General features: G+C 44.0%; 1 protein-coding gene across 1 annotated transcript in view; it reads left to right on the top strand.

Annotated features, from left to right (window-relative positions):
- Positions 1-10197, top strand: part of FBXO40 (F-box protein 40) — a 16636-nt gene extending 6439 nt beyond the window's left edge. The window contains 2 exon segments of the mRNA XM_009993409.1: positions 6056-7954; positions 10000-10197. Of these exon segments, the coding sequence (XP_009991711.1) occupies positions 6056-7954; positions 10000-10197 (2097 nt within the window).
- Positions 10198-20280: the final 10083 nt, after the last annotated feature.

Below are 20280 nucleotides of genomic sequence, written 5' to 3'. Positions count from 1 at the left end.
TTCTAAAAGAAGCTGGTGAAGGAGGAAGAGCACTTCATGAAAAGAAAATCTTTGATTTGACCTAGGTGCTTTCCTAGAAAATGTGATTCTGTAGTTGGCTCTGCCAGGATTTTTGTGTGCATGGAACTTCAGTTGAAACATCAGAACCTGATCATTTTCATGTGTAGTGTAAATCTTTTGTTTTATTTATATGAAGTGTTATATTTAATTCTCTTTATTTTCCTCTTTCTATACTTTTAATTCTACATCTACCAGACAGAAGTGCCAGTATCTTTTGACTTCAAGTGCACCTCTAGTACTGCAAAGATAAATTCATTTTCACCTATGAGCCACTCTGCTACTAAGAGAGTAAATATATTGAAAAATCCTGTAAGGAAATTAGTAACTCAATATTCACCCCAGGATTTAAGTATTATGAGAAAAATGAGATAAACAACATATACTGGGTAAGGAGAATTAAAATAAAAATAGATAATATCTCCTATCTGCTCTATACACTTCACCAGAAGTATTCACATTTCTTGAAAATGTATTTCTGTTGTAACATTATATATAAACTTTAACACTCTTTGCTCCAGCCTTTGGACACAGACTTTCCTTATCGTGTTGTAAAACTTAGAAAGATTTGTTCATGTTCATTTGCAATCTAATCCCAGAGGCATTACTGAAGGTAATTATCTGGGGTTTTGGGTGGCCTTTCTTGATGTTTCTTCTAAATGAGAATCATCCCTTGATTCTGTGCAAAGAGCTCAGATATTATGTATAATCTTAGTATGTCACGTGGTCAGTCACATATAGCAAATAGCAAATAAGGAGACAGTTGTATTGGTTTTGGCTCACTGTCTGTGGCCGTAATAAATATACCTTTACGGAAAATAAATTGTAATTGCTTTATAAACTGTAAGTTATTTTAACTGAACAGATCTGCTCCAGACACAGACATATCTGCAGTTAAAATAGCAGCTGTATATTTTTAAGCCTTACTTGATTTGCTGTCAGTAGGGTCTAAAAATAAAGATTTACCAAAGTGGACAGCCAGTGGACTGTAATTTACATCCTTTCATTCCACAGTAGCTTGAACATGATTCAAGGAATCATTTCTGGTTTGATATTTTTTTCTAACCCAGCTCTTAGGAAATTTTGCAAGTTGCAGGAAAACAGGAAATGTACAGGTTTAGAGAAATGTTTCATCACCTGACATATCTGGCTGACACACCAGAAGCAAAACCTAGACAGGCTGGAGAGTTGGGCAGGGAGAAACTTGATGAGATTCAACAAGGGCAAGTGTAGAGTCTTGCATCTGGGGAAGAACAACCCCAGGTACCAGTACAGGTTGGGGGCTGACCTGCTGGAGAGCAGTGTAGGAGAAAGGGACCTGGGAGTCCTGGTGGACAGGAGGATGACCATGAGCCAGCAATGTGCCCTTGTGGCCAAGAAGGCCAATGGCATCCTGGGGTGCATTAGAAAGGATGTGGTTAGTCAGTCAAGGAAGGTTCTCCTCCCCCTCTATTCTGCCTTGGTGAGGCTGCATCTGGAATATTGTGTCCAATTCTGGGCCCCTCAGTTCAAGAAGGACAGGGAACTGCTTGAAAGAGTCCAGTGCAGAGCCACAAAGATGATTAAGGGAGAGGAACATCTCCCTGATGAGGAAAGGCTGAGGGAGCTGGGTCTCTTTAGCTTGGAGAAAAGGAGACTGAGGGGTGACCTCATCAATGTTTACAAATATGTTAAGGGTGAGTGTCAGGAGGATGGAGCCAGGCTTTTTTCAGTGATGACCAGTGATAGGAAAAGGGGGAATGGGTGCAAACTGGAACATAGGAGGTTCCATGTGAATATCAGAAAAAACTTCTTTCCTGTGAGAGTGACAGAGCACTGGAACAGGCTGCCCAGAGAGGTTGTGGAGTCTCCTTCACTGGAGACATTCAAAACCCACTTGGACACGTTCCTGTGTGATGTGCTCTGGGTGAACCTGCTTTGGCCGGGGGTTTGGACTGGATGATCTTTCGAGGTCCCTTCCAACCCCCAGGATTCTGTGATTCTGTGAAAATAACTTCACCTGCCTCTGGATGTTCTGTATCAAACATACTGTGGCAAGAATTTGTAAACTTTCTGCTCAGAGTTTTGGAAGTTGTAGTTTATGTAGTGGCAGTAATACCAGCATGTAAAGCACAGAGCTAACTAGATCATCAGTTAAAATACGAAGTTCCTCATTACCAGCATGTCAGGATGGAAGAAGCATTCAAACCTTGATAAATACCAGAAAAATTCTCTATCCCTTCCTCCTGTCCTCTAGCTTCACAGATTTGACAATGAGAAGAGAGGTATGGAAATAATTTCTCTGAAAAGAATAGCATTTATAAGTTAGAGATACAGCAAACTCAACTGAAAAATACTTGAATAATCAGGAAGACTGATTCTGGATCTGTCGCTTTTGATAAACAAAGCATGTATTTTCTTTCCTGTATGTGGTTCAGATGGGGTTCATTTCAGCATACAAGTGTGAAAACAACCTCCTCTCAAGAAAGTTTGCAATCAGCTCTTTCTGTGTTTTTGGAGAACCATGAGCCCTGTGCCTCCAATGTATTTTTGTTTAACAATTATTTCTCTCTGAGAATTACTTCTGCAGTGGAAAGTATTGTTCACACATTCATGTTTGTGTTGCAGTGTAATGTACCCAGTCTTCCTCTGACCTTATGCAAGTCATAGCTGGGACTATTTTTAGAGATTATACTTGCAGCAAAATGCTGCAAGAATGAGAGCAGCAAGGATGCTGCCAATGTGAAATAAATCCATCTGTATCTCCTTCTCTGAGCCACATGAAAGTAGATGTAGCTAAACAGCCTAAAGAAGGAGAGATGCCACCCTAAATCACACTCATTTAAGGGCTGGATATGGCTGGGTCCACTCTGGCCAGCACTCTGGTGTTACCCCTGTGCAGAAGCTGGTGCTTCCAAAGACAGACCAGAGAATGTTATAATGGGTAGCCTTGAAATATTATTTTTCTGCATTGCTGTCTCAAGCTTTTTTCATGCAAACAAAGGTGAAGGTGTCTGGGGTTTCTACTTCAGAGTGTAAGTTTGTCCCTGCCTAAAGAGACCACCAAGGATGTATTTTTTTACCTTGCAGGACCAAGGGGGAATGGGATTTACTAAGAGGTAAAACCAGGTATTAGTCAGCATTGGAAGTTGCAAAGGATGGAGCGAAGATGTGTTAAGCAATTAATGCACCTCAAATTCCAGCATGAGTGTGGGATCTTTTGTGACTGCAGGAACCCACAAGCATTGTCTTTCCCCAGACATCTTTCCTTCTCCAGCATTGTTTGTGACTTCCATTGCTGGGGTGTGAAAGACAAGAAGTTAAGACGATGCCTTCAAGAAAGAGAGGGGAAGCAGCTTTGCACAGCATCTCTAACCCTTGAACCTTAGCCTGCTTCCTCTGCAGCACAGTTCTCCTTAGGGCCTGGCCACTAAATCCTGAGGTTTCAAAATCACTACCACTTAGGTAAATGACACTACAATATTTTCTTTAACCTTAGAAAATAACCCCAAAGTCTAAATTGTTTTACTAACAATGTCTAATTTTTTTTCCCCAGAGCCAAATGAGAATCTGCTGGGCCTATGGTAGTTCCTACTGTATAGAAAGTGTGGTGGGAAGACTTGTCAAAAATATTTTCCTCATTTTCACCAAAAAATAAAAAGTGCCCTGGGTCCTGTTTGGAAACAGAGCTCTTATTTCCTCCTTATAGTTAGCTTTTTCCCTTCCACAAAGATTCTGAGTGGGCTGAACCAAGCTGGAGTGCAGCCTCTACAGCAAAGAGCGGAAAGTGCAAGGCTGGGAGTTTTCTGCTTGCAGCAGCTCTTGGGCCAAGTTACTGGCACCATCTGAAGGCATCCAGGAAAGTAGCTCCAAGTGGTGACTGAGCAGACTCTGGTTCCCTAATTCAACTGTGTAGGAGGGGAAAGGACCACAGGAGGTCCTACACCTTTCACCTGAACAGCATCTCTTACAGACATTGTTGAAGATGACTGCCAGGCTAGGTGGACCACTGGTCTGACCCAGAATGTAATTTCCTATATTCTGGTATTTTTTATAACAGAAAGCACATTTCATGCTAATCATAATCTCCATTTACTTGTTGTCAAACTATATGCTTCTACTTTCCCATTTTTAGGCAGGATCATTTTCTTGTACTGCTTGTTGTTGTTGGACCTCAGGAAAATTGTGTATCCTTTTTATACCAAAGGTTTTTAAGAGGAGGAGAGGAAAATATTATATGTAATTTTAAACCAGATTCATATGGATGTGTGAGAACAGAAATGCAGTCTTCCTTAAGAAAACATTTAACCTGTTTGTATAATAAAGCTGGTTGAATTTTCTGAAACATTTGGTTTACCAACTTCAGTTTTTCTTTTAATCCAGTCTGTTGGTTGTAAAATGTTACATTCATGGAGCTGCCTGGTGGCAGCTTAATTTATGAAAAGGAGACTGGTATTGTTTATTACTTATTGCCTGGGACCTCTTCCTCTATTTTCTGGTCCCCTATGGTGTCACAAACACCTTCAGTAAACCGAATCCAAAATATGATCAGCTCAGGATCACCTATTTGATTATGTGTGTGGCTGGTGTTTGGCACTGACTTGCAGAAGTACATAGGATGAACGGAAAGAGAGGAGTGGTGACTGTTTTTTTAGGATCATGCTCTAAAACAAATCCAAAAGGAAGAAAAGTGAATTCATTCTCAAAGAGACATCATGAAAAAAAAGGCATGCTGAAGCTGGCTTCTGCCCTGCACTGTCACAGAAAGGAAAAAATCTCTGTTGGTGTTAGACCATTGTTGCTCCTCTTCTGCCCTAACCACACACTGTAGTGCTGAGTAAGGCACGAGAAAAAACACACCTGCCCTCATGTCCTTGTGCCTATCTACGCAGTATTCACAGGTGACAGCCAGAGGAAGAAAAGTGAAAGGCACTTTGTAAAAAAAGGTGACAAAAAAACTTATTTATCTGGGTGAGCTTGCAACAAGCCTCCACTGTGCTCTGGAACTTCTCTGCAAAATGCAGACTGAGGCATCACATTATTCCAAGTTTTGACATCTGCAAGTACATGTAGCAAATAACCTACCTGAAGGAAAGTCACAGAATCACAGAATCCAGAATGGTTTGGGTTGGAAGGGACCTTCAAGACATCTAGATCCAGCCCCTCTGTGATAGGCAGGGATGCCTCTCACTAGACCAGGTTGCTCAGAGCCCCACCCAACCCGGCCTCAAACACTTCCAGGGATGGGACATCCACAACTTCCCTGGGCAGCCCAGCAGTCTCTGCTCCATGACATGCAGGCATCATCTAAGAGTGCAAGGGTAAATTAGAAAAGCAGAGTAAAAAGACCAGACAAATTAGACTTTACCAAGGCTGTTTTCCACACATGGAACTAGGATCACGAAAGTAATCCTCACTCTCAACCTTGCTGGTGTAGAGCAAAGGAAGGGTAATTTTTGCAACATTCATATCTTTCTGGGGACATGACAAAACATGCAGGCCAAATGACCAGATATTTTTTTTAGAAAGGAAAAGAAACGTCATCTTCCCTACTTATACAGCACTGGGGAAGCAGGAAGATCCTTCATGGTGACTTGATTTTAGCAGCTTGGTGTAGATAGAACCACTGTACATGTTGAGGCAGAAAAGAGCTGGCTCCCAAACCCTGTCTGCCTCTGCTGGGCTAACAAGTAGGACCTTATCTATATGGGTTCTCTTCAGGCCGTGCTGTCCTGCAGGGATCGATGCTGACAGGTGGCTGCCATTTGCCCACACCCTTGTGCCCTCTAGAAGTGCATGTCAGCACCTCAAGTGTAGAAACTAAGCAGGGGCACAGAGGACCTGTGGCCAGCCTCGCTCCTTAGGGCAATAATTCTTGTCTTCTTGTCTCTGCTACACACAGCACCGGGCTCAGAAAGCTCGCCCTGGGCAGCACAGCCACTGTGAGAGATGTTTCAACCGGCACTGTCGTGCACCCATTGAGCCCTCCATCTCCTGCATGGTTCTCTGCTACACACAGCACCGGGCTCAGAAAGCTCGCCCTGGGCAGCACAGCCACTGTGAGAGATGTTTCAACCGGCACTGTCGTGCACCCATTGAGCCCTCCATCTCCTGCATGGTGCCCCCCTGCCACTTCCACTGCGGGGCCACCTTCCACATGTGCAAGAAGGAGGAGCACCAGTTGCTCTGTCCCTTAGAGCAGGTCTCCTGCCTCAACTCAGCCTATGGCTGCCCTTTTTCTATGGCCCGCTTTAAACTGGCAAAACACCTCCAGGTCTGTCCGGCCAGTGTTGTCTGCTGCTCGATGGAGTGGAATCGCTGGCCAAACATAGATTCAGACACAACCCTCCACAAGAACATTATGAAGGAGACCCTGAATGAAGAGTGTTTGGACACAGCCTTGGCGCTCAGAGACCAGAAGTTACTTTTCAGGACTTTGAAAATAGCCAACTTCTTTCCAGAGTGGAGGAAAAAGGATGAAGTAGAAGAGCTAATGGATGAAGCCATGGGTGGGGAAGAAGGGGCTGTGGGAGGAGTAGCCTGTGGTTCCCAAGAGGGCCATGACCAGTTGACTGAGCTCAGCCAATGTGAGCGAGAGGATCTGGCAAAGGACAAAGAAGGGATGGATCTGGGGAGTTACAAAACGTGGGAAAACATTTTCAGCAAAGAGCTCCTGGCCTGCCAGGTAACAGGCTCAGCAGCCAGCACAGGAAAAAAGATAGAGGAGACTTCCAAGAAAAGAGCATCGGCCCCCCATGCTGGTAGCTCCATGGAGAAGGCAAAGGAAGTACCTGATGGTGCAGAGCAAGCAAAGGACCAAAAGTCTGAACGAGTAACACCAAATACAGAAATGACAGGACTGGCTCCCTGGCAAGAAGGAGTCCTGGAGAGGCTGAAGAAGGAGGTTGGTGTAGGTGATTACAACATGTATCTGGTACATCATGGAGGAATGCTTATCCGCTTTGGCCAGCTAGCTGCTTGTACTCCCAGAGAGAAAGACTTTGTCTATGGGAACTTGGAAGCTCAGGAGGTGAAGACTGTCTATACCTTTAAAGTGCCAGTTAGTTACTGTGGCAAAAGAGCACGACTAGGAGATGCACTTGGCCACAAGATGCCAACTTCAGACAAGTCAGTGGATACCTCAGAACTGGGAATAAACCTAGAAGAACTACCTAAGACAAATATAGTTAAAGCCACACTCCTGTGTGCACTGGAAAAAGAGCTGAAAGGCCATGAGATCTCTGAAACAAGAGGTATTGATGGACTCTTTGTGGATTTTGCAACACAGACATACAACTTTTCTCTGGAGCCCTTCTCCTCCAATGCTGTTCTAGCAGATATTCTGGATGAAAAAAGCCCACCTGAACTCCATGTGGAGCTCTACACTGATTGTGTAACCAGAAGACACAACAAAAGCAGTTCAGCTTTCACATTCACTTGCAGTCATTTCTTCAGGAGGGATGAGTTCCCATCCCACTTCAGGAATGTGCATGCTGATATCCAGTCATGTCTCGATGGATGGTTCCAGCATCGCTGCCCACTGGCCTACTTGGGATGTACTTTTGTTCAAAATCACTTCTGCCCTGATGGAGTTAAGGCCAAGGTTATATACAGCAAGCCTCTCCAGACATTTGCTATTAAGCCAGAGGTGGACACCCGCCTTGCCGAATCAGGGAAGGGCAATTCCACAGTGGCTAATCAAAGGAGAAATAAGGACTCGCTGAGCAGCCTCCCAGTGGAAGTGCTCAAGTACATTGCGGGGTTCCTGGACAGCTTCAGTTTATCTCAGCTGTCACAAGTGTCAGTGCTGATGAGGGACATCTGTGCCACTCTTCTTCAAGAAAGGGGAATGGTCCTGTTGGTCTGGGAGAAAAAGAGATATTCCCATGGTGGTACTTCGTGGAAAGCTCGCAAAAAGGCAAGTGACACTGGGAGAAGGACAGATGTGGGTTCAGAACACAAATGTGGCAAGGCAATGCTGCTAATAAATATGCAGATGTGGAGAAGGTTCATAAGGTTGTGAATTTGCAGCACAACTGTCAGGACAGGGCTGTAAAATGCAGTACATCTAGCACAGGTAGGAAGGTGTAAATGGACACCATCTAACTAGCTGGAAGTCCCCACCCAAGCATGTCTTGGGTAACCTATTTGCATAGACACCATTTTTAGGCACTGGGAACTGAAAATTCCTGATATTTAAAGATTGCACATGGATTTTTGAAGAATCATAGAATTATAGCATCATAGAATGGTTTGGGCTGGAAGGGACCTTAAAGATAATCTAGATCCAATCCCCCAAACTTGAAGTTCATACTTTTTTTGCTCTTTCCAAGCCAAACTAGGGTAGTCAAAACTAAAACATGCTTTAGAATTCCAAAAGGGTAAAGAATGAGGAGATGTGGCTCTGAAAGGAGCTCAGGCATTCACATCAGCCTCTGAGGGCTTTCATGATTAGTTCACCAGATTGCCATAAGCGTCTGACTCTGGGTGGTGAGCACCTGAGGGAGCAGCATTGAGATAGAAAGCCTTCTGCAAAGCTGGTCTCTCACTGCTTCTGCTGGAAAATTACCCCCCTTATTGGCTGTTTATGTAGTCTGAGAGAAATATGGAAACAGGTCAGTTTAAGGCCTAGTTGAACAATAGTTATTATAGGGTTTTCTTCTAGTCTTGCAGCTGCTCTAACATAAAACTTTTTGAAACAATAACATTAGAGACTCCAGCATGACCAAGCAAACAGGACAGACATCTAGGAACAAATAATTTAGAGATCCAGGGAAGATGCCCAGAGATTATTTGTGACCTGTCTTTCAGACAGATCCCTTGAAGATCTCCACCTATCAATTCTTATCCAATGAAAGCTTAGCAGTTTATGACTCTTTATTAAGAAAAAGTACTCTTTATGAAGAGAAAACATGATGAGTTGTGAATTCAAAATCTGTGTAACAAAGTTTAGTGGCTGCAGGTTGAATTAGCTACTGAAATAAATTACTGGAGGATGTAACTTCCTTTAGTAAAAGGAAGAAATTCGACCTGAGCAATCATATAGCAATTAATTTCAGTTACTGTAGTGCAATTTCAAACCAGCAGCATTGAATTTAAAGACTTTCTTTTCATGTTACCTTTCTGTGCTGACCATCCAGGAATCTTGTTTTTAATGCACAGACTGCTTTGTAATTATGTTTGTAATTATTCTGAATTTCTTGACTAATGTGTATAATAGCCATGATTACTTAGGACTAGGACAGGGTCAGGTAACGTTAAGTGTAGCCCACCCACATATTGTCCTTCTTCCACAGGAAGGAACATTTTTAGGGAGAAGAAATATACTGTGACTTAAAAAATTAATTTGATCTAATGGTATACAGCAAAATATTAAAGTGACTTAATCACAGTCTTAGCAGTACATGCTAGTATATCACTACACAGCACATGATACCACTGTGATATGAAATTTTAAACTGCACATGTCTCTTTTTTATGAACTTGTATGTCCTCTGGGAATAACTTCAACATTAGATTTCCCAGGTTTGTTCTGGGGTGGGGTGAATAACAACAGTGGTGTAATGTTAATTACTTTGAAGTTGCTCACAGAAGGTCTTTCTGAAGTCAGGTATATTTGAGATATATATCATACAAGCATTCTGTAGTCATTCTGCTTTATAATCATCTTGGATCACATTGTACATGTGATGGAGTTTTCTGTAGAGGTGTGGTGGTGGTCAGGTGTCCTGGATTCTTTCCCTTTAAAAATGGCAGGTGATGACAAAGCAGCAAAACCAGCAAGTATGAGGTGCATAACAATACAGATGCCATTTCCACTTGTTGTGCCAGCCCTGCACAATCAAGTGTTCACTAGCCAGTCCAATATGAGTAATATAAGCCCACTATAAGCATATATATATATATTTAAAAGTCTTCTGTTTTTACCAACATTCCCATTTTCTCTTCCCTTTCCCATATTAGATCTGGCAGTTCAGCAGCCTGTTCTCCACAGTTCACAAATGGCAGCACAGCGAGGTGGTGAGCATGTCGGAGCACCTGAAGAATTGTCCCTTTTACCAGGTGGAGCGCAAGATGGACCCCGTGCTGCTGACGGGCATGTGTGAATCTCGAGAGGAGACTCGAAAGACTTTGGTTTCTACTTTTAAAAGTAGGGTCTGAACAACCTGCTTCCCTTCTGCTATGCTCCTTTTGGGGACTTTGAGAAGAAGATTTGGGAATTTGGGTGCAAAGATTGTTGCTTCCAACTCTCCTTTTTACGTACAAAACTGGCTTCTCTCCAGCTGCATTTGAAATAGCCTGCATTCTTTTTTTCCCCTGCATTAATTGCTAAAACTTCATCCACTGCTCACTGATATCACATGCTTTTGTTTGTGTTTCTGTTCCTTGCTTAATGCAGCATCCTGAAGAAAGCAAAAAGGAACTTGTTTGAAATGAGCATCTTCACAACCTTTAAGGTAGGCTGCCATTTCAGTACCTGAAGGGGCTGCAGGGAAGTTGGGGAGGGACTTTTTCCAAGGGCCTGTAGTGAGAGGAGAAGGGATAATGGATTAAAACTGGAAGAGGGGAGATTTGGGCTAGAAATTAGGAAGAAATTCTTTAGTGTCATGGTGGTGAGACACTGGAACAGGTTGCCCAGGGAGGCCATGGATGCCCCCTCCATGGAATTGTTCAAGGCCAGGCTGGATGGGGCTCTGAGCAACCTGGACTAGTGGGAGATGTCCCTGCCCATATAGAGGAGTGGAACTAGATGATCTTCAAAGTCCCTTCCAACCCAAACCATTCTGTGATTCTATGATGATTCTATGATTCCTGTACCATGTCTCCGAGAGAAAAAAGCACAGTTGATGTATGTAGCTTGACTAGGTCTGAAACACCTTAGTTTTGTCTGGAAAGCCATGCTTTAGGAGCACAGGTAGCTGCCTTCCTGCATGGAAGATCTAGGGACTCATAATCTGTTCTGAATGGGGAAAAGAAAAGGACTCCCCAAAGTTAAGTGAATTAATTAGAAGTCCAGTGAGGACTCAGGACTTCACTGTGCAGCCACAGACCATAATTCAGGACTCCGATTCAGCAAGTGTGCCTAGTTGAGCACAAGCACAATGCTGAGCTCATGGGAGCATTCAAACCGAACCAAACCAAACAAACTTGCCCTTTGTGACAAATAACCAAGCAGTCAACAGTTTTAGGGGCTCAACTGCCTTTGTATGCTTTTCAGTTTATAACTTTTTCTTTTTTTATTTAAAAATCTATTAAAACCATCAAAGAATATTGGAAGTAATTTTTAGAATGCCTTACCTACTCAGTTTTGCAGTTGTAAATTGGAAATTGTAGTTGTAAGCAACTGTATCAATGTGTCAAAGAAATACTTTTCTTTTCTGTAAAAGAAAGGCAGTCAGTAACCCATTCAGTGATGGTATGATAATGTTTGCTTCAGTTAAGTGAGCTGGCGTATAAGAACTTTTTATTTTTTTTACAGAGCAGAAGAGTGATTAGGATTTGGTTTATTTATTTATTTATTTAATAAATACACTAATTTTAAAAAAAGAATGTGTTTGTTCAGGCCAGAAAAGAGAGGAAGCAGGCATGTTACCAACTGTGTCTGTCTTATTACACTATTTAAACACATTCTAGAGGTGCTAATTAGAAATGCCATAGTTGTGGTGGTGGGTGGGATTCCTCTGAAATGGCCATAAACTGATTTGACAGCTTGCAGCCGCTGCACAGCCCAGCAGTACCCACTCACACCCCTTTCTTTTTTCAGCTTGTAGCCAGAAGTGTGAGCTCAAAACATGGGGTCTGGCCTTCATCTCACTGTTTTGGGCAGAAGAGCCTCAGTAGGAGCTGCGACATCTGCTAGCCTGGACCACTGTTCTCCTCACCTGGTGTGGCCAGGTGAAAACAGGCCTGGGTGGATGGACACACACCACACTTGCCATCGCTGGTCACAGTGGAGATCTGGATGAGGTGGCTCTGCAAGCAGGATCCCTCTCTTACCTATAAAGGTTGCTGATGGAACCTGAGCTGAGAACTTGGTAATCAAAAGCATGAATTGCCTGGTGACCAAAAGCCGTGCTGAGTGCAGCTCTTCCTTGACTACATGTGCAGCTTGAGTGGTCCCTATGAGATTTTTAACCAAAAGATGATGTTTTTTCTTCTCCAGACACATGCCCTCAGGAGCATATATTATCTGAGTGGGGGTGGGGAGGCAGTGGGTTGGTCCCAGGAGTAACAGCAGTTACTTTTTTTTTTTTCCTTAGTGCCATTCTGTTTTCTGTCCCTAGAGATGCTTTCTGGGAAGTCTTGCAATGCTTTTCACATGAGAATAAACTTGCATGTGCAGGTACCTTGTAGAAAACATAAGTAGCATCCCAGTTTTTATACCAAGGAAACTGAAGCAAATGAACACAGAGAACCGAAGCTGGGCCAGGAGCAGTTAGAGCTGAGTGATCACAGTGGCTTATGAAAAACAAACTGGCCATCCTTTAAAGTTGCTTACAAAAGTCCACCTGTCCTCAAAACATTCCATATAACATAAGGCACCCAATATTATTGCTTTGTTTTACACAGGGAATTTGACAGGTGAGAACATAAGAGTCAGGCTTCCTAAACTGGTCTCTACATCAGGGCCTCACCCTTCACATACCATGTACCTGATTTTGAAAGGTGCTGACCCCCTGCTGTAGCTGCAGACCATGGTAGCTGCAAATGCATATCCAAAAACTGGTGTCAGTATCTATGCTGGGTACTTAAAAATGGAGCCACCCAAAATTGTTGATAATTTGGGGAGGGGGGGAAACAAAGATGCAGAGTAAGTCAGTGCTCAAGGCTGGAATAAAAGACATTAAAAAGCTCTGCCTGTGCACCATCTCTCACCTGATCAGCCACTTAGCTGCTGTAAGCTGGTGTAGCTGCTCTGAAATAGTGCCTTATATTAGGGATTAGATGGGTTTGTTTTATCTTTAGTGCCAGTGTCACCAGCACCACTGCTATTCTGCTTCTGGCCTCCAGGAATTTGTATTTGTATCTTCCTGTTCCTGGAGATCACATGACTTCAGTTCCAACCTTATTACCATTGATCCTACTTCTTCCCTCTGCAGGAGCTGCCTGAGTCAGACTGCAGGGAGGATGCAACCTTTGTAAATGTGGGGGTTCAGGGTGTGAGTTGGAGACAGGAATTTTGCAACCTCTACCTCTTGGGATCAGCCAGGGTGTACATACAACATCTAGGAAAATGGGTCATTTTCCTTCTGGTACTGCCGTGGGGTACACTGGAGAGACACTGGCTGTTATTTCATGGAGAGGGGAAAAGACAGGTTGATTGCTGTGAATATATATTTCTGTAAACTGTAAATTTGGTTAAGTAATCTTCCCAACTGTGTCCTGGGCTGCATCAAAAGAAGTGTGGCCAGCAGGTCGAGGGAGCTAATTCGGCCCCTCTGATATGCTCTTGTGAGACCCCACCTGGAGTTCTGTGTCCAATTCTGGAAAACCCAACAGAAGAAGGACACCGAGCTATTAGAGCAAGTCCAGATGAGAGCTGTGAAGATGATCTCAGGGCTGGAGCAGCTCCCCTATGAAGACAGGCTGAGAGAGCTGAGGCTGTTCAGCCTGGAGAAGAGAAGGCTCCAGAAAGACATCATGGTGACCTTCCAGTACCTGAAGGGGCTACAGGAAAACTGTGGAGGGACTTTTTATGAGGGCTTGTAGCAAGAGGACAAGGGGGAATGGCTTTAAACTGGAAGAGGGGAGATTTATGTTAGACATTAGGAAGAAATTCTTTAGTGTGAGGATGGTGAGACCCTGGCACAGGTTGCCCAGGGGAGTTGTGGCTGCTCCATCCCTGGAAGTGTTCAAGTCCAGCTTGGATGGGGGTCTGAGTGGGAGAGCCCATAGAGGTGAGTTGGAACTAGCTGATCTTTAAGGTCCCTCCCAAGACCAACTATTCTGTGATTCTAGAAAGATGAAAATCCACAGCCATCCTCAAGTTAGTCTGGTTAGTCCTGTACTGGGACCAGTGTTGGTTAGTATCTTCATTAATTATATTGACAGTGGCAATGAGAGCACCCTTGGCAAATTTGCCAATGACACCAATCTGTGTGGTGCAGTTGATGCACCAGAGGAATGGGATGCCATCCAGAGGGACCTGGGCAAGCTGGAGAAGTGGGCCCAGGTGAAACCCATGAGGTTCAACAAGGCCAAGTGCAGAGTCCTGCACCTGGTCCGGGGCAACCAGGGACATGAATACAGGCTGGGGAAAGACATGATAGAGAGCAACACTGTGGAATAAGACCTTGGAGTACTAGTGGATCAAAAGCTGGACATGAGCCATCAATGTGCAAATTGCAGCCAAGAAGGCCAACTGCATCCCAGGCTGCATCAAGAAGATTGTGGCCAGCAAGGAAAGAGAGAGGTGATTCTGCCCCTCTATGCCCTGGTGAGACCTCACCCAGAGTACTGCATCCAGCTGTGGAGCCCCCAATACAAGAAGGATGTGGACCTGTTGGAGCATGTCCAGAGGAGGGCAGTGAAAATGATCAGAGGGCTGGAGCACCTATGAAGACAGGTTGAGGGAGCTTGGATTGTTCAGCCTGAAGAACAGAAGACTCTGTGGGACCTTACAGTGACCTGCCAATACCTGAAAGAAGCCTCTAAGAAAGCTGGGGAAGACCTGTTCACTAGGGCATGTAACAATAGGACAAGGGGTAATGGTTTCAAGCTAGAGAAGGGTAAATTTAGGTTGGACATTAGGAAAAAGTTATTTAATATGAGGGTAGTGGATCACTGGAACAGGTTGCCTAGAGAGAGGTGGTAGAGGCCCCATGCCTGGAGACATTCAGGGTCAGGCTTGATGGGGCTCTGAACAATCTGTTCTAGTGTGAGATGTCCCTGTTTATTGTAGGGGGGTTGGATCAGATGGCCTTTAGGGTCCATTCCAACCCACAATCTTCTGTGATTCTATGATTCTATGATTGATTCTATGATTCTATGAACTTGACCATGGAAGAGGCAAAGCTGTACAGGGAAGTGGAGCTCCTCCTTATACCCATGCATACACACCTGGCAAATGCCAGCTGGTAGTCACTTTGTTCTTTATCTCACATTTAACACTAGTGGAGAGCTGTGGGCTGGTGTTGGTTGCAGCTTAATTAACCAGCAGATGCACACCAAGCTAGCTCAGTGTTGATGGCCTTCTAATTAGCAGAGTCAGTAGAAAATTTGGGGAGCTGCAAGGAATTGAATTTGCCTGCCTTGTTTATCTTAGTGAGCACAAAATTAGATGCTTTGAGTTCAACAAGTCCTTAAGCTCCTAGCTTAAGCTCATAGCTTGACCAATGGAAAATTAAAACTCTTCCTGAATTTCAGCTTGAGGGATTTAATTATAAGAATCTGAGCATCTGACTTTTTCAAAATACCTCTTTTGCTGTGATGAGGTCTGAACTGGAAAATAGGATGCGAATCCAGCAAAGCATTGAGGCTGCTCTCAGTTTAGATCCCGCAGTCTGGATCGTCAGAGTTTTGATCTCATTCATGCTGCCAACAGCTCTTGTGAAGGGCAAGAGCAATACTCCACACACTCCAGGCTGGCCTGTGTTGCAGCTTTTCTTCTCATTGGAAGAATAGGGACTGAAATGATGGCATTGTGGAAATCAGACAGATCAGAGTAGGGCAAAAAGGCTTGAGAGAAGAGGACAGAACTATGGTTAGTAGGAAAGGTAAAGGGCTTGGATAGAGGAGACCTGCCTGATTATGGGTCTCACTGGGCAGAGGCAAGTGGAGAAAGGTAAAAGGGCACACAAATTAAGGGAAGTGGGATGTGGAGGAGCTGATGCAGCAGCAAATGACTTAGGAGGACACAGTTCAATTCAACAGACACACTAAGAGGACAGGAGTGATGTTTAGGAAAGCAGAGACATAAGGAGAATGGAGAGTTTATTGTATTTTATTTGATGTTGACTGACAAAGTAAGATATTTGGAGGAGCCAGATGAACTCAGTGAAATGCAGACTATTTCGAATTATGATTTATGCAGTGTACCTCATTCTATGGCACAACCTCCGTTCTAGGTTAGAGTATTCAGCCAGTGGATTGTTGACACATGAGCTGAGGCACCACCATAAAACCACCAAAAGGTCACACATTTAGATGTTCCTGTACGCTCATAATTTGCTGTCAGCAGACTTTCTGGATAAATGCTTCTCCTTGAGGAAGGGACTGGACATTACCAATCAGTGTTCTAGAGTAACATGGGAGAGATGGTGTGTCTTAAGGGATGAAAGGATAAGTCACCTACTGACACATATCATAAGTCTAGGTTGAAGGAAAAAATTCCTTGCCAGGCCTCCAGCTCCCAAAACTGAGTGAGCACAAATAAGATGAAGTTTATCTGAATAATGCTTATTATTTTGCAAAACTCTGTAACTCTTTTTTTGCTTTCTTAAAAATAAAAATCCTTATGGTTTAAAAAAATCCAACAAAATCCATGTCTTAGCTTGTTTTCTTAGTTTCATCACAATAATGTTTGCTTTCCTTTTGAAGCAGATGTGGTAATTCCTGTACCCTTAAATTCACTATACTCCTTTCCTCTGCTCCAACCTTCAGTATAATTTTCCTCATTTAAGACTAAGGCTACATGTCATCAACAACTACTTTTTTTTTTTTACCCCATTCTCTTTGCACAGCCACTTTCTCCTTTCTGGTTCAGCTATTTACTTTTATGAAAAACTTTATCTTCTTTTAAAAATCCATTTTCCATGTTGATGTTGCATTATTGTCAACAAACTTTTGAAGAAGGATTTTCTTTGTTGATCTCTGTCCTTACTCTTCACCTGTTTTTAATAACTTTGTGTCTCTTCAGCTAGGTAAATACAGAGGGATTTTTTGATTATTTAATTGGGGTGCAAGTTCCATAGCCACCCACAGAAATTCTGGGCTTCTTTTACATCCACCTTCCCTGCTGCTACAGTCTATATTAAAGAGTTTTAACTCTTTGATATTTTTTGTTTTGAAACAAAACCCTCATGTATAGAACAGACAATTCTTATTTAGCTTCTCTAGTCCTTATTTAGCATCCCACTTAATTTATATGTAAGGAAATTTTGATCACACGCCCAAAATCTATTTTTGATGACCACCTGCTCTATGACTTAGTGGCTGTTTGCAGCTAGCAAATCTTTCGTAGGTTCACTGATGGTTTGTGTAGGAATCTGTCTTCTGTCATATTGAGAATCATAGGCCTGAGGTCCATTGTGATCATCAGAGATTATTATAACTATGAAGTTAGTTTCCCCATGGCAGGGTAGTCCTTACTGGGATTTATCTCTTTTAGTTTTCACCCTCCCCCTATATATGCAGTTATGAAATTGAGTGGTCCACAGCTGACTTCAAGCTGCATCACGTAAAAGCCTTTTTTAATTTGCTGAGTTTCACCTAAACAACCTGTAATATCATTCATGTGATGCTAATGCAATATTTTAATCTTCCTTTCTATCAGTTCTAAACAGCAGAATATTTTAATGCTAGGAATAACCGTTATTCTACCATACTTCCATTGCTTGCATAATAGCAGATCAGTAGCTCATATTTCTTTCCTGCCCATATCTGGAAGGTAGTTTTGATGATAACGGAGCCAGTATTCCCAATAGCAGCCAGAGATATAACAAGTGGTCAACAGCAACAAGTTGCAGCTTGAGAAGGTCAGGCTGAATTTCAGCAACAATGGATGGTCAGTCTCCAAGAGTTGTGGTGAATGTTCAAATGGAGATGAGTGACAAGTGGTGTTCCTCAAGGGTCAGTACTGGGATTGGTGCTGTTTAACATCTTTGTTGGTGACATGGACCGTGGGATTGAGTGCACCCTCATCAAGTTTGCTGATGACAACAAACTGTATGGTTGGCACGCTGGAGGGAAGGGAGGGCATCCAGAGGGACCTTAACAGGCTTCATGGGGTGGGCCCATGCCAACCTCATGAAGTTCCGTAAGGTCAAGTGCAAGGTTCTGCACTTGGGTTGGAGCAATCCCAAGCACAGTTACAGACTGGGCAGAGAATTCACTGGGAACAGCCCTGAGAAGGACTTGGGGAATTTGGTTGATGAGAAGCTTAACACGAGCCGGCGATGTGCACTTGCAGCCCAGAAAGCCAACTGTGTCCTGAGCTGCATCAAAAGAAGTGTGGCCAGCAGGTCGAGGGAGTTAATTCTGCCCCTCTGCTCTGCTCTCGTGAGACCCCACCTGGAGTTCTGTGTCCAATTCTGGAGAAGCCAACAGAAGAAGGACACCAAGCTATTAGAGAAAGTCCAGATGAGAGCTGTGAAGATGCTCCCAGGGCTGGAGCAGCTCCCCTATGAAGACAGGCTGAGAGAGTTGGGGCTGTTCAGCCTGGAGAAGAGAAGGCTCCAGAAAGACATCATAGTGACCTTCCAGTACCTGAAGGGGCTACAGAAAAACTGGGGAGGGACTTTTTATGAGGGCTTGTAGCAAGAGGACAAGGGGGAATGGCTTTAAACTGGAAGAGGGGAGATTTATGTTAGACATTAGGAAGAAATTCTTTAGTGTGAGGATGGTGAGACCCTGGCACAGGTTGCCCAGGGGAGTTGTGGCTGCTCCATCCCTGGAAGTGTTCAAGTCCAGCTTGGATGTAGCTTTGAGCAACCTGGTCTAGTGGGAGGTGTCCCTGCCCATGCAGGAGGATTGGAACTAGATGATCTCTAAGGTGCCTTCCAACACAAACCATTCTATGATTCCCCATTATTGTAATTATTAATTTTTTTTGCTGTAAATGAAATGCAGGACTGGAACAGGTACCCAGAAAGGTGGCAGTATCTCCACTCTTGGAGGGTTTCCAGACTTGTTTGGCAAAAATTGTGGTGACCTGATTGAACCAGAGGTTGGATCAGAGACTTTGGATGTCTCCTCCTGCCACCATTTCTCTGATTCTGTGAAGAACCTGTACATCTGCCTCCCTGGCCTTAACCACTTCCCTCAGCTGAACTAGATGCCCTTTGGCTACCAGTATTGTCTGCTGCTGCTTTTCTCATCACAAGTATATTCTTTCCCTTTGTTGCCTAGGCCTCTGCCCATCAATACCTCCTTATCTGTTACCATATATTTAATTGGTTTTTTATCTCCCTGCATCAGTCAACAGATACAAAGCCACCTCCCAGCAGTTGCAGCATCACTGAATAGCTCTCTTGAACATGATACCTACAGAGTAAAGTCTTATTTACCAGCCAGCTTAGTGAGTTGCAGAGCTTTTTACCAGAGCTTTTCCTTTCAGTCAGTCTGATCCAGCATGCACCTCTGGAGAACAGAAGACCCAGCTTTAGCAGACACAAAGAATAATCAGTTGTGACTTACTGCTCTGCAAAACACTGTCTATCACAACTGCTGTGTTGGAACCTCTCTTCACAGCCACAGCACAGGCAATGGACCTCCCCCAGCTCCTCTGCATAAAAAAGCTAATGGGCAAATCTGCCAAAATGCAGTTTTGGCCCTGCTGGAGCAGCTCTTAAAACAAATCAGAGAAAGAAGCCTTGCATGAGCATAGTGCTCTGTTGCCTTCGTCCAGGGTGAAGAAGTTGCACAGATGCTTGTGTTCTGCCTCACTGGCTGACAGGAATATGTGGGTGCACAGATAATGCTGGATAATAACATGTAGTTATGTGAGTGCATCTGGGATTGAAGGGGGATGCAAAGACCCTCAGGCTGAGCTGGTAAGTGTGTGATATTACCAGCAGTGAGGCAGTGGGAAAGCTAGTCAGATGGGCTGGCCACATCTGACAGCTCAGGGATCCTAAGCATAGGTCCAGCAGGAAGAGTTAATATTCTTTGTGGGGCTTTTCCAACAAGGACTGAAGTGGGGAGTGTGGATGGGATTGGGATGCAAGGGCTGTGTCTGTGAGAAGCAGCCGTATTTGGCAAGGTGCTTCTTGGGCTGAGTGTCAGGCTGGAAGAGCTGAGGCAGGGGGGTTATCCCGGTTCCCTGCAGGTGTGTACACAGGACCCCTCCCTGGAAGTGCTCAAGGCCAGGCTGGATGGGGCTCTGAGCAACCTGGTCTAGTGGGAGGTGTCCCTGCCCATGCAGGGGGGTTGGAAATAGAGGGTTTTTAAGGTCACTTCCAACCCAACCCATTCCATGAGCCTGTGTTTCTACGATTATCACAGCCCACGTCTCGGGTGCTGCTGCGGGGCTGACAAGGCGGGCAGGAGACGAACGGACCAGCAGAGCAGCATCATTTCCCCCCC

Source organism: Chaetura pelagica, unplaced genomic scaffold, assembly GCF_000747805.2.
Source record: "Chaetura pelagica isolate M959 unplaced genomic scaffold, ChaPel_1.0 scaffold101, whole genome shotgun sequence".
NCBI lineage: Eukaryota > Metazoa > Chordata > Aves > Apodiformes > Apodidae > Chaetura > Chaetura pelagica.
The sequence above is the reverse complement of the archived record's forward strand: the minus strand, read 5'-3'. Positions and strand labels throughout refer to the sequence as shown.